This window comes from Pteropus medius, unplaced genomic scaffold, assembly GCF_902729225.1.
Source record: "Pteropus medius unplaced genomic scaffold, Ma_sr-lr_union100, whole genome shotgun sequence".
NCBI classification, from domain to species: domain Eukaryota; kingdom Metazoa; phylum Chordata; class Mammalia; order Chiroptera; family Pteropodidae; genus Pteropus; species Pteropus medius.
Genome location: NW_024351729.1, coordinates 12,839,098 through 12,856,539, shown reverse-complemented (window position 1 = coordinate 12,856,539; position 17,442 = coordinate 12,839,098). Strand labels below are relative to the sequence as shown.

The window sequence follows — 17,442 nt, the reverse complement described above, 5'->3', positions numbered from 1 at the left end:
CCAAAATTTAACTATCAGGTCTCTAAATAACCTCTAAATCTATGTTGCTACCTTGACCTGGTCTTGAGTTCCAGACTCAAATGCCTCTCCTCATAAGCTGGCTTTTCTTCATAGTCCCTTTTCTCTATTAAAGGAACCACCTCTCTGCTGATCTTTCAGCATAAAAGTCTCGGGTCAGCCTTGGGTCCCCCCATCTCTTGTTCCCAAATATAAGAAATTGTCAAGTCCTATACATCCTACCTTTGAAATATCTTTTACAACAATTCCATCCTATTCTAACAATCTTCTTCAACCTCTCATTACTGCTTATTAAAAGAGCAGTCTTAGCTGGTCCCTTGCTTGTCCTCAAACACTAGTGTTCTCTGGGGTTCAGAAATTGTATATATTCTGCATACAGATCCATTTCTGGATATATGTTTTTTAAACATTTTCCCATTGTGGCTTGCCCTCTCATTTCTTAAGAGTATCTTTTGAAGAGAAAACATTTCTCATTTTGATAAAGTCTAATTTGTTAATGTTTTTCTTTTATACTTCATGGATTTTGTATCCTAAAAAGTTGTTCTCCTTAATCCACTATTCCCAAAATTTCTATTTTTTTTTCTAGTTTTATAACATTAGCTCTTATGTTTAGATCTATAAACCATTCAGAATTATTTTTCATATGATATAAGGTATAGGTAGAGGTTCTTTTTCTCTTTTCTTTTTGCATGTGGTTACCTAGTAGTTCTACATTGAAGGCTTTGAAGGAGGGAAAGGCATGGTCTGATTTTTCTTTTAAGATGGTCACTCTGTCTATTTCAATGATAACGTGAGACTGCTTAGCAAGGAAAACAAAGCTTCTAGGACACAGTGCCTGTCAGCACTTACTACTATCCAGAGCTTTTTAGATCTCCTTTCCTTCTCTTACTCCTTGCTTCTACAAATTCCCACCTCACCATTTCTTGTTCACCTTGATTATTCTTCCTTGGATTAAAGGAAGGAGCCAATGATGAGGAATAATATGAAGATAGAAGAGAAAGAGCTATTCACTGATTGAAGAAGGCCTTAGAAGAAATAGTTGGGGATGGATTCAGACTACAAGTGACAGATTAGTTTAGGAAAAGGAAGGATATATCTTCTCCTCTAATATTCATCTGTTTTCCTTCATCTGTTCTTACTCTTGATATTTCTCCATGTCCATAAAGCATTACCTTCTCAGCAGCTAGACAGTAGCCTTGGGACTCGACCTAGCCCTGTGCTGCCCTTTGGTAGCATTCTATACCGAGTTTCCAGAATCTTAAATTTTTATAATTTTAAAAGAAGACCTGATAGCTGATAGTCTCCAAAATGAATTAATCACGTCAGTAAGTATATACATATAGAAATACATTTTTTAAGGGAAATTATATGTTGGCACTTGAGAAATCAATACAATATAAAGCAATAAATGGACCACTTCAAAATGCCCCTGCTTGCGGGTGTTATTGTAGTCATTTCAAATGACAGCTGAGTTCTTTAACAACAGAGGTCAGGATTTTTCATGTTGTGCATTCCTGTTATGTAGTACTAGTATAGCTTCTATGACAGCAATGCATTGGATGCATTTTAACTAACTGAAGACAATTTATAAGAAAACAGTTTTGCCCATACCCTTTTAATACTCAAGTAACGACTTCATGACCATATGAAAAGGAGTTTCCTCTCTCTCACACTTTAAAAATATTGCGGAGACAATTTTTAATCTGCCCTCTCTGCCACAGCCATATGCTCTGAAATACAAGCTAGAGGGGCAGATGTATAATCTGGGAAATGATCCAAATTCATGACCTCTTTGAAGCCAAGGGTATTGTGTGTACAATGCCAGCCCTGGCTGCCATGCCCAGAATTTCTAATTCATAGAAACAAAGGATGAAAATGGACAAAGTAAAAGAAGAAAGGAGACAAAAAAGAAAAAGAAGAAAAAAGAAAATGGACAAAGAAGAAAAATAAAAGTTTACTAATTTCTTCAGCCACAGTAGGCAACTAGCAAATCATCTGTTTTAATAAAGCTAACCAAACTAGTAAAATTTTCATCCCAGAGAACTAATAAGGTTTTCTTAAGTCTTGTAGCCTTTAATAGCAAAGATAGCTCTTCAGCAATATGACAATGAGCTGAAACTTCATTCGAATTCTCAAGTCATACCTTTGGCCAATCTCGTCACCTACTCTATGGTAACATGAGTCTTATATAACTGGTAAGTTACATAAAAATTCTGTAAAGTATCAGATTTTCTGGTCTTCAGAAAGATAAAAACTAGAGTAGTCAGTGCAAAAAAGAGAACATATGGGAGGAGGCTTTCGTGAGAATGAACAGGACTGGTTTTGATTTGTTTCAGTACCTAAAGGACCTATCAAAGAGTCTTCTCACGCACTATCCTTCGGGTGTGGTCATGACTCGGAATTTGGTCTGAAGGGCATTCCAGAGGTTCAGAAAGAATTCTAATTAGTGTCTGATCCAAGGCTCACATAGGCAGCGACAACAAATAGCCAGATATGTTTCTTTTTTCCCACTTTACGAGAGAGCACATTATAATCTGATAAAAGCTCCGTTGCGAACCCTATTTTATTTCTTCCTATAATAATGAATCATTATAAGAATCTCTAGACAGAGTAATAAACCAAAGCTTGTCACTACAAATATAACCCGAACTTTTTTATTATGTGGTTTTTTACTAAAGGGAATTTTCCATTTCATGCTTTCTCAGCATATTCTGGACATCATCCTCCACTTTGTTGCTAAGTCATGTGGCTTCCCATATAATTATAAGGAATATTTTAAATTAGTTTGCTTTATCAAAAGTAATCCAGACCCAGGGATATAAAATGTGGCTTAATGTGTGCTCTAATCTGCATTGGGCCCAATGGTTTACTTGAATTTAGCCACTTACAAAGGATAACCATTCATTCATTCATTCATTCACTCACAAACAATTATTGGACTACAAACTTCTGCTTCCAGTAATGTACTAATTTTCAAAATCCTGATGATAAAAAAAAAATTGCTTAGCTCATAGGAAATTAAGGGAAATCCTTAAGTAAAGCCTTTTGAAAAACAAAAAAACAAACAAATAATAAACCAAGAGGGACTGATGCTAAGCAACAGAACTTGCAGGCTGAGATGCCCTTCAGGTAACTGCTGATACCAGGAACTTGGTGCTTGGGTGATGGTGGTATCTTGAAGGATCTGGGAGAAAAACTCAAAAGTTAGTGTTACAGCAGTGACCCTCAAAAAGACCCACAACCTTAGTTGGAGGATGGGCTCAAAAACCTCATCCCCTGAATACACTTGCTTTGGCAATGGGAGGCCAAGAAAATCTGTCTACTCTGGCTCTAGATAAAGAAAATAACATTTTTTTTTTTTAAATCACTATTTCATTTTAAGAATTTTCAACCACAGTACTGTCTTCTCACAGGTATTAAATCAAATTTATTTTCTCCTAATTAATTAAGCTGTCAGCCAAGAAATTATATGAAAGTGATCCTAGATGAGCAGTACTCTGCTAGTATCCTAAAAGAAGCAAAGCTAAATCTTCTCTGGAGAAAAGCACATGCAAATCAGGCTTTCCAAGATCCTCACACATTAAATCCAACCTAATGTGGCATCTCAAATGTAAAGTAGCAAATTCATAAAAAATGTCACCATGAATGAGAGTCAGTAGAAACATGAAAAAGATTTAGACACCAAATTGGCATTAGAAAATAGGTCTGGAGAAATTAGAAATGGAGCACAGAATCAGGGAGACATAAAAATATGAAAAAGTGTTTCAGAGACATGGCTGAAGAGTGAGGTCTAACATACATCTAGTATGAGTTCTACGAGGAGAAGACAGAATGGAGAAGAGGCACGTTAACAGATGTAATTCCCCAGAAGTGGTAGAAAATATTTTTATACAGTTATGGGAGATCTATCATACGCACGAATGATAATACAAAGAAATCTACACCAAGATCTAGACTCTAGTGAAAGTGAACATCAAAGACAAAGAGAATGTAAAAGTATCCAGAGAAAAAAGACTGCTCATCAGGTAAAGATATGCCAATTAGACTGATGGCTGACTTTTCATAGCCAAAAGGCTGACTTTTCGCAGTTTAAACCAGAAGACAGTAGAATAACATCTTCAATGTCTTGTCAGCCTAATACTATATACTCAGCAAAACTAGCTGTCAAGAACAATACATTTTCTGATAAACAACAGGGACTATAATCAACAGATCATAATTAAAGGAATGTCTGAAGGGCATACTTCAGAAAGGACAAAGACCTCAGAAGGAAGGTCTGAGACACAAGAAAGAATGGTAAGAAAAAACTGGCAAATGCATGAAAAAGTTTGGACAAATAGTAAATACATAAAATATTAAATTTAGTATATAATTTGTGGAATCGAAAAAGGAAAACAGCATAGAAATTGGAAAGGGGGTAAGGAGAGCTAACATGTTCTAAGTTCCCTGTATTATTTAAGAAAAACATTAAGTATGGACCAATTTTAGATTGTTAAGTATGCATGAAAAAATGGAGTGTATAATTTTTAAATCAACATAAGAGAAAAGTGAAATTAAAAATAAAAACAACAAAGAAACAGGAATTCAGCATTAGAGGACAAGAAAGAAGAAAAAGAGACATTAAGAAGTAGCTCAAATATAAAATAATAAATATAAACCTAAATACGCCAGTAATCTCAATAAATGTAAATGTGCTAAACTACCAGTTACAGTTCAGATTTTCAGACTGAACACAAAAACGAAAGAATAAAATCGTTAGGATAAGACATACACATAAAGCATAAATACGTGGAAAGTTTGAAAGTAAAAATACGCAAAAAGAGATACAAGAAAAAGACAAGAAATACTGAACAAAGGGTGCCTGTTCTGTTGCAGACACTGCTCTTGAACCCGGGTACAAGGTCTCTGCCCTGCAGAGCTGTCATGTTCTGTATGAGGAGGAGACAGTATGTTAAACACAAACACATGCTACAGGCTGTGATTAGCACTATCAGGAAATAAATAGAGTAAGTGACAGAAACTGACTTATTTTGTCTATTTTAGATGGAGTGGTCAGGGAAGGTCTCTGAAGAAAGAACGTTTGACCTGAGTGAGAATGGAATCAGAAGGAATCAGCCACATGAAGTGAGGGAGAGCCTTCTGAGCAGAGGGAATGCACGTGCAAAGGGCCCGAAGAGAGAACAAGTTGGCTTCTTCAAGAGAAAGGAAGCAAACAACATGAGCCAAGTGTGTCCTGAAGGAAGAGGAAGCAGTGGGGATGAGGTCAGTGAGGTAGGCAAGCTAGATGAGGCTGGGCCTTGGGGATTGTGGTAAAAAAATCTGGATTATTTTCTATGAAGGATGAGAAGCCATCAGAGGAGTTTAAGGATTTGAAGGACTTGATTTGACTCATGTTTCCCAAAGATCTGTTTGGCTCCTGTGAGGAGTATGGAACCGCAGAGAGTATAGAAGAGGATGGGTCATTTAGGAGGCTACTGAAGGCATGAGCTGGTGGTGGCTAGGTGCAGGGTGGAAATTAAAGCTTCGGGATGTATTCCTTACCAATATTCATCCAAACCTCATACTTTTACGTAAAATTTTATTTAAAAAACATGTAGCACTACAAAAATGGAAAAACTAGTATTTTACAAAGACATTAATACAGATACATGGTTATAGACAATTTTTAAAAATGGAGTGTTTGCTCGTATATACTTAGAATAGTTCATGAACCACTAGGTCACTAAACTAACCAATAGTAGCATTTCCTCTGAGGTCTGACAGTGTAGCAAGTAAAAAGCCTCCATCACCAGTTCAATACCAATGTTTCTGTATACCTCTAAGAACTCCCTGACGGCATATCATATTTTACAAAACTATCTGCTTTTTCCCTCCTCCCTTTTTTTTTTTTTTTTGCAGTTATAGTTTGCCTGGTTTAAAAAGGCATGCATATTTTTTTAGCTGATAGGTTAATAAAAGGGTCTTTGTTCAAAAGATAACTCTGAGCAGCTTTGTTCTGTTTTGATGGGGTGGAATTTGTAAGTTGTTTTGTGTGGGTGTGTAGTTTCTAATTATCAATAGAATGAGAATGAATTTACATTTTAGCAAGAAGTAATCTAGGTTGCTTTAAGCTTTCTTTATTTTTTACATATTCATCATTAGTTCTATTATAATTCTGCTTTTGTTGGACGCAGTTGGGCATCAAGAACCTTTTTATACATGGCACGCTGTGGGTACCTTACTGAATAAATTATAAAGACTAAGTTCTTGAATCTAGGGTATTACAAACTGACTGGGGTTTTTAAAATTTCCTAAATATGTTTTTCATTGGCACTTTTTCCAGCAATCCATAAGTGAGGTATCTCATGGTTAATCCCCTCTCCATTCCCTTCTCCCCGAAATACTTTTGGGCCCCAAATAGGTTTCCAGTGTGACTCAGGAATTCATGCTCTCATCTCCTTAGAAACTATCTCTTTTCCTTTGGTTCTTCTATACATATTCTGTGCTGGTCTCTATGCTAAATCCTCCCATTTGTACATCATTTCTATTATTAGATTCAGAATGTGAAGCTTTACAATATTTAAAAGTGTTTTCACTTATAAAAATCCATACATTTTCATTACCTAATAGGTATATACATAGAATTTCAATGTAAAAATTCGAATACTATAGATAAAGCAGAAGTCCTCTTAACCTCCAACCTCAATCTTCTCTGGAAAAGTAACCACTGCTACTTTTTCCATGTATCTGCATTTATACATAATCACATGGTATTTTTACTGTTTGCATTCCAAATGCTGCTAACTAAGCTGTGATCACCTTAGGGGCAGAGTCTATATTCTATATCATTTTATATTTGTAGTACTTGGAAAAGTGTCTGACACATGGTAGGTGTTTAATAAAAGTTATCATTGGTTCCTCTCCCTTTATGCAGTAGATAACAAAATTACCCTGCCTGTTTGCAGAAAGATGGGCCTTGGGATTATTAAGGTGGAAGGAAGCCATGACTACTGATCAAAGGAGATTGAAAAACAGCCTGAGGGGGATCTTGGGAGCTGACTGGCTCTGAAGCAGAGGTGTGGGTTTGGGCAAGAAAGGGTGAGAGAAGTTAACAAGTATGAAAACAAAGCCTAGAGATACCCGAGATTAAACAAGGCTAGATACCAGAAGAAACCCTTGCCTGAGGGAGCCCGGGAAGGCTTCTCAGAGAGATAGGCCTTCAAAGAGTTCAGCTGGGGCTCTGAGCATGAAAGAGCAAGAGATATGGTCCAGAGCAAGGGGCAAGTAGCTGTGTGAGTTGGGAAAGTGGGATGAAGCTGATGGGGGTGGGTGGAGAGTGACTGTGGCAAGAGGCAGGGCTGGAAGGGCTGGTCATGACAAGGTGATGGAGGGCATGGTATGACTTGTTAAAGATATTGACATTTATCCCTGTGGGTGGAGCCTAAACATAGGAACAAGTGAGTTTTTTAAGTAGGCAACGCCCTTCTTGAAATACACGTGTCTTTTAATACTTCCCTGCTACTCACCTCCATCAAACACTAATCATTTATGAAGCTCATGTGTATATACACATATACACATAACATCTAACATAATGTAATATAGAAATTATCAAAGCAAATGTATTCTAAAATATTTTTCACCTTTAGTTGGTGATATTATACCCTTATCAGATATTAAAAACAAAATTTAGGCTTTAACACATTTTGTATTATTCAACACAGACTGAAAATCTGTTATGTGAGAGTTCATCTTCAAATTTCCCAGGTTGGATTCATTTGTCCTTCAAATGTTTTGCGTTGGCTAATTTTTAGCTGAGAAAACTTCATTGCTGGAATGGCTAAACAGCCATTCAGTTAATGCTGGCAACTAGATTTTCTATAGAAGTTTGAAATAAAAGGTGTTACAAGCAGATAGTTTATAAGCTCTCTGGGTCACTGGCATCAGAGTGTCTCTATTTTTTTTCTCCACAACCAATTTACATATAAGATATCTTTCTTAAAGAGTGATTTTAAATTCTAGGTCAAATGTAAACCTTTCTAAAATAATTAGATAGGAACTAAAAAATGTTCTGGCTCTTTTGAGTCTATTCTTGATAAGGGCTGCAATTTAAAGCTAGTAGGTTAGAGATCAGTGATTTTATTGAAATATTCTCATTGTAAAAAGTTTACTGAAGACATCCTAAAGCTAAATATAAAGAAAAGAGGACAGAACTGATGTTCATACTTCAGGTTAAGATTTATAGTTACTATATTTTCGAGAGTGTGATTTGCTTTTACCCATGGTACATCCAAATTCATACAATAATATTCTGACTGATGAAGGCATTTTAGTCTCATTTTTTGAGTCACTCGCTGTCTTCTGTGGCTCTACTATGGATCCTCTACAGTTGCAGAGCTAATTCAAAGCTGGGTACAGATAGCCCAGCCTACAGTAAAGTTTTGATGTCAAACATTCATTTTGTATCATCAACCATCATGTAATCATTTAATAACATTTTTTTCACCAGAAATGTTCACTCTGGCATTTAGAAACACTATTAAAATTGTCAGTCCCAAACCACTGTTTTCCAAATGTACCAGACACATATTCTCTATGGATGGTGAAGTTTGAGAGTTGGATACATTTGAAGAACTTGATATATATAGAAATATGTTCTCTTTATAAAATTATTTTTCACTTATACAAACAATTCAAAAAGTTTTAGAAACTATAAATTTTCTAAGTTAATGCATATTTAAGCACAGTAATTTTTACCTTAAAGATAAACTGTCAAATTCTGACTAATGACAGAGTGGGGATAATAAAAAAAAACTTTGTTACTGAGAATGTTGTAATGTAAATATCAATATAGAAAAGCAGAGGGGAAAAATATGCAGCAAAATATACCATATCAACAAATGTCCACTGGAGCACAGAATAAAATAATTTATCCCATGCATTTATATTTAGGGAAAAAGACAGAACACCATAATAAAAGTGAAAAGTTTAATTAATAGCAACTATAAATAAATACGGTTTGTTAGAAAGTCTGTAGTATAAACTTTGAACAAAATATGAACTTTTGGTTTCTAGAAGCTTATTCAATTCTGAAAGATTTTAATGGGAGAAGTTTAAAGAAAAAAAATGACTAGGGCTCTGCAAAATTACTCTGTCATATCCAACAGGGTTTGGGGAAACTTCGAGGTTTTAATAATAATTTAGACTATTAAATCAGGCAAACCTAGTAGTAACGATGTTTGAGTTCACAAAGCAAGAGACTGCTGAAATAGAAGTCAACGAATCTGAGCCTTAGTTCAGCCTTGTTGGGAGGTGACTTCCCCTCTCTAGACCTCAATCTACTCTGTAAAATAAGTTCATTGTACTAGAGATATATAATGTTCTATTTAGTTCTAACATTTTATAATTCCTTAATCATAATCATAAACAGAGAAATGAAAATATAACTGCAAGAGATAAAAACAAATTTAGTTCAGGAAAAACTGCAGCTCATCTGTAACCCAGCCGTAGTGTGCATGTGTGCATGTAGGTGTAATATATATATTTTTTATAGTTTCCCATTCAATTTTGCTTCAATGATTTGAACAAAACCCCACACGGGTTACTATTATCTACAGTGTTTCTTATTTTCTTGGCCAACCCTATAATGCCATTATGAACAGACTTCACATCAAGAAAACCAAGACCATTAATGTCCTTAATTTCTCATCCCCTCCAGCTACAAATCTATCTATGCCACATGCATCCCTGCCACTTCACCTGTAATCTTGGCCCATGCTCTTCAAGGCCAATTGCTTTAAATCTACACTTTTAATCCTATCCCTCTAACGATTTCCTCTTTCCTATTTCTTCATTCTCTCCCAAATATCTCTCTCCTTTAGGTCTACAAACAGTGTTTCTCATTAATGACACAACATAGAACAATGAAACATTTTTTTCTAGATACATCTCTCTTCTTTCTCTTAATATTAAGCTTTTGGAAAAATCTTGTTTCTACCTCCCATTCCTCCTCAAGCCACTTTATTTTGTTCCTCTTCTCTTGTCAACTGAAATTCACTCCAGGTGAAATGATTACTAATGGCAAGCTCTCAATTTCTAAACCTAGTGAAAATTAGGTATCTTCTCAAACCTTCTGTAAGCCTGGAACCATTTTCTTCTGAAACTCTTCATCTCCTCATCCTTCAGAGACAGGAGTTCTTTAAAAGAAATAATCATCCAGGTCACCATTGAATCTACACTGGCCCAAGCCTTTTCTCCATTCACTAAAGAGTGAGGATTAATTCTCTTAGCAATCGTGGAGCAATCTACACAAAGCAGGTCCATCACTCCCAGCATCCTCAAAGTTCTTAAGATGTGAGACGCTTGGTCATCCATTCCTTCCTATGCTGTTGCCTTAAACCACTCTGTCCATCTCCCTATGTGACTCACAGTCTCACTTTCTCTCCATCCTAGACTCTTCTACCTTGCCTTTTTGAGTCCCTACTATCCTTCCATGGGTGACAAAATACTGTTCACTTTCAACCTCTTCTCTGAAAATTCTCTTGCCTTTTAGCTTTAATTGAAATTCTAGCTCTCCATTAAGATGTCTGCTTCTCCTGTAGCCCTCTCATTTGAAGCTGTTCCTTCTCACCCATATCAGAGTTGGGAAAGGGGCTCAACCTTCTCCTTATTTCCTCCTTTCCACTTTCAAGTACACTGTTCCACTACCCTCCTATAAAATTCCTACTCTTCCACAGCTCATGCCATCTACCATACTTCCTTCTACTCCTGCTTATCATTCCCTATACTACCTCAGCCTTCCTGTCACTTAATACATGAAGGCTCTGACAAGTAGCTTAGGTATTTCCTTTCTATTTACCCTCTTTCCATCTTATCACTCTTGTTATCAATAGTACTTGCCTCAGGAAACCATTGGTCCAGAAAGGATAAGAGACACGTGCAGAAAACCTGGACCTAAACTGTAAGTTGGAGCTAAGCTCAAACACTTATGAGATCAGCAAATCTCAGTTTACATGAAGACACATGATCAAGAAATAAATGTTTACTGTTAGTTTTATTATACAGTAAGGTTGTAGGAATATCTGACGGATACACAGAGAATCAAATTGGATTCTCTTCCTCATTCACACACTAAGTTTAATTTTTTAAAAAGCATTATTTGCTAAATATTTCTTACTTTTCTTTCCATTCCCATAGCTAATCCATTAAATTTATGCCTACATTATCTCTTTTCTGGACTATTGAAATGGTCTCTTAACTATTCTCCTTGCTTTTCTGTTTGTTTGTTTGTTTGTTTTGTCCTTGCAAGTCTCCACAACCGCCAGAGTGATATTTACTATACCATAAAACTGACCACTCCCCTCCTTTAATCAGTTTAGATTTTCTCAGCCGGTAGCATAAAATTCCCATTCTTTCACTTGGTAGGAGTTGCCCATCATCTAATCTCTGCCTACTTGCTCAATCTGGTATTTTGTCATTCTCCCATTGCTTTCCTGACACAATGAATTACTTATAGTTTCTTGAACATACCATGATGTTTCATGTTTTCACATAACTTTCTATATGCCTGAAATGTGTTAGCTCATTGACTTTTTCTATTTCTTAAACTTTTATTTATCTTTTAGATCCTGCTATGGAATCACTTCCTTTCTGAACCTCAAGCAGAATCAAGCAATATTTCTTCTGTGAGATTTCTGCACTGCACTTTTTAACATGAAGATATTAAGTATTTAGATAGGCATTTCTATGTCTTTCTTCTCTACCACATTATAAACATTTTTTTTCAAAAGTAGAGACCACGTCTTATGTTACTTTGTATCTCTAGCACTTAATACAATACCTATTAAAGAGTGGGCATTTAATAAACATGTGTGGAACTGAAATAATTAATTTTGAAATTTCTAAGAAAAATGTAGTCTCCGTTTACATGAAATTCAGAGATGCACACAGCTACACCATATTTAAGTAGTGAAGAATCTTATTTCTAAAAAGACGGACACATTTTTCTAATTCAATTTTGTTCATTGAATTTTAGAGACTAGAGTATTCAGTAACCTTTTGCAACATAGGAAATACCAGGGTTGATTCAGAACCAAGTTTGTACAGGAAGACTCCTAGACATATTGCTAATTTTTTATAACTCCCTGAATCCTGTTGAAATGTAAACGAAAGGTGGAACATGTATGAAATGTATATATTTCTTGTGTCTAACCCTATATTTATCCAACATAACAAATGACAAAAGCTTTCAACTTTGATGTAAGATGTTTGTCCAAATAGATAATCATGCAGCATTATCTAACCAATTGATGAAGAAAGAAACAGAGTTCAAGTCCACTGACTTGAACTAACTCCACTAACCCACTAACTCCAAGGTTTTACTTCCTCTCGATAACAACAACAACAACAACAACAAAAATTAAAAAAAAAAAGCAATCCAATTAGAAGACTCAAGTATGAAAAATGACCATGGTTGGTACTCTAAAACTTAAGTGCATATTTTAATTTAGGCATTCTTTAAAAGTATAGAATACTAAGATTCAACAAAATTTATGAAATGTCATTTAATAACTCATTGCTCTTATATTAAAGTGACTATCCAATCACCTTATATTTCCAAGCTCTATTCTTTTGCAATGATACAGATTTCTTCTGCCACATTGGAACATCCTAGATTTGCAGTGTACATACAATGCATTTAGAACAGAATGTAAAGTCTGCCAAGTTAGCAACCTGCATTTTATACTCTCAACTTTTGCCATAAAGATATACATCACATGCACATTTACTATAATTTATACATAACGCATGCACATCACATGCATATTTTCTCTCTCATGCATCGCTTAACTTGGCCCACACCACACATTCATATACATATACACATGCATGCATGCATTCAGGGAAACAAAGGCATGAATAATCAGATGTCCCTCTCCTGTTCACTGAATTACAGTAGTGTGCCAAAGAAACTATACCTATTGTGTTCCTTGTTTGGCTGGCTAAGATAAATAAGGATGTATGGGATATCAGGACGTGTGTATCATGTCTTCCGGCTAGAATTTTGTCATACTCCCATATTCTTCTCAATTTCTGGGACTATGAAGTGTTAGGTACATGCTGGTGGGAAAAAAGTACCCCAAAGCATGGGCTCTATCATACAGTATCTGGGCTCATATCCTAACCCCACTAGATACCAGCTGAGAGATCAAGTTCTTAAATGTCCTAACCTTTAGCTTCTCCATTAGTAAATGTATTATGATATCAACACACTTAGTGGCTGCAGAGGATATCCCCCTAGATTAGCAATGAGTACTTGCTCATTAATTGATAAGCTTGTCTCAGAAAAGGTCTGGACTTACTGCCAACTGTTACTTTTACAGACTTGCCTGTTTTACAGCTCTATAGACAGGTGTTTGAGAATATAAGAAATTAAAATAGAAATAGAAAAGCTTTTTAGTCCATTTTGCTAATTAATACGTCAGAGCTCATAAAGAAGAACTCATCGGCTTTCTTCAGTACTGCATCATCGTAAAGAGCTGGGTCAGCAAAGATCTCTGCAGACAGTCAATATATATTAAAACAGCTCCAAGCAGTAAATCAAAACAAAAAAAAATGAAGACACAGTAAAAAAGTAAAATTTATAAGTCCTTTCTGGCTGAATGCTGAGGAGCATGAAACTATTGGTTTAGGTGTCAATTCAGTATGAAGGAAGGAAGGAAGGAAGGAAGGAAGGAAGGAAGGAAAGAAGGAAGGAAGGAAGGAAGGGACTTCTTATCAGGCAGTTTATAAGTCTGTATAGCCAAAATGAAGCATTTTTTTAAATAAAAGGCAAGTCAAATTTGATGTCACTTTCTCTGATTTCTAATGTTCTCTTAGAATATTTAATATAAATCTGTATTACTGGTTTTATTGTTCAAAAAATATATTTTGCTGAAGTTCTTTTCCCCCTGCATTGCTAGGATTTGAATTTTGTCAGAATTCGATTAGTGAGACAGCTAGGGAAAGAAATGAAAAACACTCTATTGGTTTTTCAAGGCGCTCTGAAATTTGTGATTTTTCTTAAAGGAATCACATGAAACAAAATTTTGCTCCTAACTTCTCTGAGTAGGTCTCACAATTCCATACACATTAACACATCTCTTAGGTGGAGGAGGGCCCTGCGATTATGAACAGGGGAATCATCCTGCCATCTTCCACACCAAGGTATAAGATATAATGCACTGCTAGGGCAAGCCCATGAGGTAGGCTGTTAGAGGAATCTCAAGAATACTGGATTGATTCCAGAAGGGGTGAGGGAATCACCCTTTTCTAACATTTTGGGCCAAAAATGTTAGAAAGATTATCTTACCTGAGCCTTTGATTTGATCTGAGCTCTGAGGAATCAACCATTTAAAGATTAAGCCAAGGAAAGGGTGCCAAAAACAGTCACAAATTTGGGAGGTACTCAACAGATGGAACTTGGCACAAAAATGGCTCTCTATATACTAAGTAGCTGATTCAGGAGAAATTTTAACTTAGATGAGTTTATTAAAAGGTTGAATATCATCTCGAATAGGAGGATGGTTGATAGATTTAGGTCCACATATACATTTTAACTTCCTGATGATGTTGGATAGTATGAAAACTGTCCACATTTCTATAATTAAAAATAGACAGAGGAAGATATCTTTCTTCTTAGTGAAAGATATACCCCCCCGCCCCGCCTTTTAACCTAAATATTGTGGAGAAAGGATTTGGGGAAGGAAAGAGTAAAACAAAAATAAGTTGAATGATTTCTTTTGACATTGGTGAGACAATTATGATCATGGAACATTATACATTACAATTCAAACTGGTAACTGCCTTAGTGGTCGCAGACTATGGCAGATCGAGACTATAATTACATACTAGGTGACTTTTAAAAATGATTTTGTAACTCAGAGAAGTTGCCAGAATTAAAAGGACCCCTGATCCTCTTTCACCACCACCACTACTAAAACCTGCTGAGAAACTGCTCTGCACAAATGCAGAATGCATAACAGGTGGCTTTTTATGTGAGGGATGAGTTCTTGAGGATCATTAGAATTCAAGACGAATTTCCCAAAAGAAATAAATGTAAAACATGGGGAGGGTATTTTCTTGAAGTATATAAATTTATCATCTTAGTAGAATAAGTAGCATTTTTCTTCAATGCTGCTTTGTATTTTCTCAGAACTGTCTTTCTAATGTTTTACAGAGTGCTCTCGATTTAACTCTAGAGTGTATAATTTTAGGTGACTTTTGGCTCTCTTCATTGTGTTTTATCGTCTGCCACATTTGCTCTAAAGTTATCAGGTTTCTAATTGTTTTTCAGCATTTGCATGGTTCCACAGATGGCTAATGAAAAACTCGACACTGTGATAGGATATCAAAGTACTTAAAAATATAAGGAGAGTCAATATGGTGATAACTGTTCATTATAACCAAAAATCTTCTTTAAAATATCTAATATATTTAAACAGTATGGCTCATGTGATATAAAGGCTGTTGGTACTATTTCTATCAACAGCTGAAGTAAAGCTGCCATGTACAGTCTACAATTAACCTACGTTTTTTTAAGTTTGGAAGACTATTTTTTGTCTTTTACTTAGAGTAATTCTTTATTAATATTTTTCATATCATACTATATACAAAGACATATCATTCAAATTTACTTAAAATATTACAGCAATATACTAAGGTAACAATGTTCTCATTTAAAAACTTTTAGTTACTGGCTAACAGTAATTGGTTTAGAAATTAAATATGATTAGAATAAGATCTGAATTCTTAAAAAAAAGTCAGAAAGTTTATCATTGGCTTCTTCTCAAAAACCAAACTGATAAACATTCTTAAAAACTGCTTTGTCTTTTCACCTTGAAGCCTATCCCAATACATAAAAAGGCTTTAATCTTCAAGTATTGATGTGTAAGAGAACTAACTACAAGCAGTACCATGCATTTAACATGAAAATAATATAGGCTATCTTCAGGGTTTCTTGGTCATGAGAACTTCCTTCTCAGACTCCTAAAAATATTTTCAGTAGTAGAGAATTTAATGGACGTGGTTGATGGGAACAAGCAGCATGTGGCAATTTATCACTCCCACAGAAATCTTTTCTTTTACAGTGATCTAACCTCTTAGGCTCTTTATTAGAAAAGCAAAAAAGAAAAAAAAATTTAAGAGTTGTGAACCAGCCCTTCCCTGCTGTTATCACTAGAGAATCTTGAGAAAGAAGAAAAGAAAAAAACTATATCATAACATTACCCTGGAACATGATGGAAGTAATGAGGCATCAAGGCCACTTACTGCTGAAAACATAATTGGCACATAAACACAGGAGATGCTTGGTGATGGGAAAGACTTCTTTGTTTCAGAAACAGAGGGACGTCAACAAATTATGACCCTTCTGTTGTTTGGCGTGGCAATTCTAAGAGTAAAATGGATATTTTCCTTCCAAATAATGTACCCGTAGAGGAAAGGGATTACTGCAGTGTTTACTAGTCTAGTAGCTTTAAGTGTTTTCAACTAATGTGAATAAACGATGAAGGAAGGTCAAAGGAATAGAAAGCAGGCCACTTGGCAATGAAGGAAAAGCTTGGATTTTAGACCTCAAGGTATCTCACACATGATAAAGATCCAGCAGACACTTAGAGATCCTTGTGGACTTCCTAGAGAACCCCTTGGGAACTCATTCATAAGTCTAAAGAAAGATAATACAGTTATCTTGGGTACAATCCCCTTCAATTATAGGCAGAAAGACTCTACAATTCTTGAGGAGGAAGAAATTATTAAATTTTTAAAAAATTCTGGAACTCTATGTCCAACTACTTTAATGTGAAAGTCATCATGAGAAAGAATTTCAAACTTTCTTGGGTTTTCTTTACAATTTTTTTTGTTGTTGTACTAAGCGTTCAGCTGGTGTACAGGTTTGAGATCTTTGGTTTTATAATTATTTTTTTTGGAAACCTTTATTCTTTCCTCTCAAACATTTTGAGTCAGCATACATTATGCCACTACACACACAGCCAAGCAATAATTCATCTTTGAGAAGTCAGAGACATCTCATGTATTAATTAGCAAGCCTTTCAGTAACTAGTGGATGGAAATAGGTTCCAACCGCTACTCAAACACAGCCAGTGATTTCCAGGAAGAAGAATATAAAGTCAATTACAAAGAATTTCTTACCCAATTTGTGTCCAGCCAATGAATGGACTTTGCTTTCATCTGGCACTGAGAAGAAATAAAAAAAGGCAAGGATCAGCCTGCTTACTTGTAAATCAGCCATTTTTTGAACAATAAATTAATACAGATTCATAATAAGTTAAATCTTTTACCAGCAAAGATTTGAGAAAAAACTTCCTCCAGCCTACCTGGGGCATCTGATTTTTTTTTTCTTTTTTTTTTGGCAGATATTTTAAAGACAACTGTGAAGAAATATATATT

At 35.4% G+C, this 17,442-nt stretch overlaps 1 protein-coding gene across 10 annotated transcripts in view; it reads right to left on the bottom strand.

Moving 5' to 3' along the window:
- Positions 1-17,442, bottom strand: part of PARD3B (par-3 family cell polarity regulator beta) — a 901,201-nt gene that overhangs the window by 302,179 nt on the left and 581,580 nt on the right. For 9 of the 10 annotated variants that reach the window (XR_005649078.1, XM_039844925.1, XM_039844927.1 and 6 more), the window contains one exon: positions 17,185-17,229. The exons of the other annotated variant lie outside the window; for it this stretch is intronic. Coding sequence is in view for 8 of the 9 variants with exons in the window: in XM_039844925.1 (XP_039700859.1) it covers positions 17,185-17,229 (45 nt within the window). In the remaining variant the exon portion in view is untranslated. The remainder of the gene's footprint in view (positions 1-17,184; positions 17,230-17,442) is intronic. 10 annotated transcript variants of the gene reach the window in all.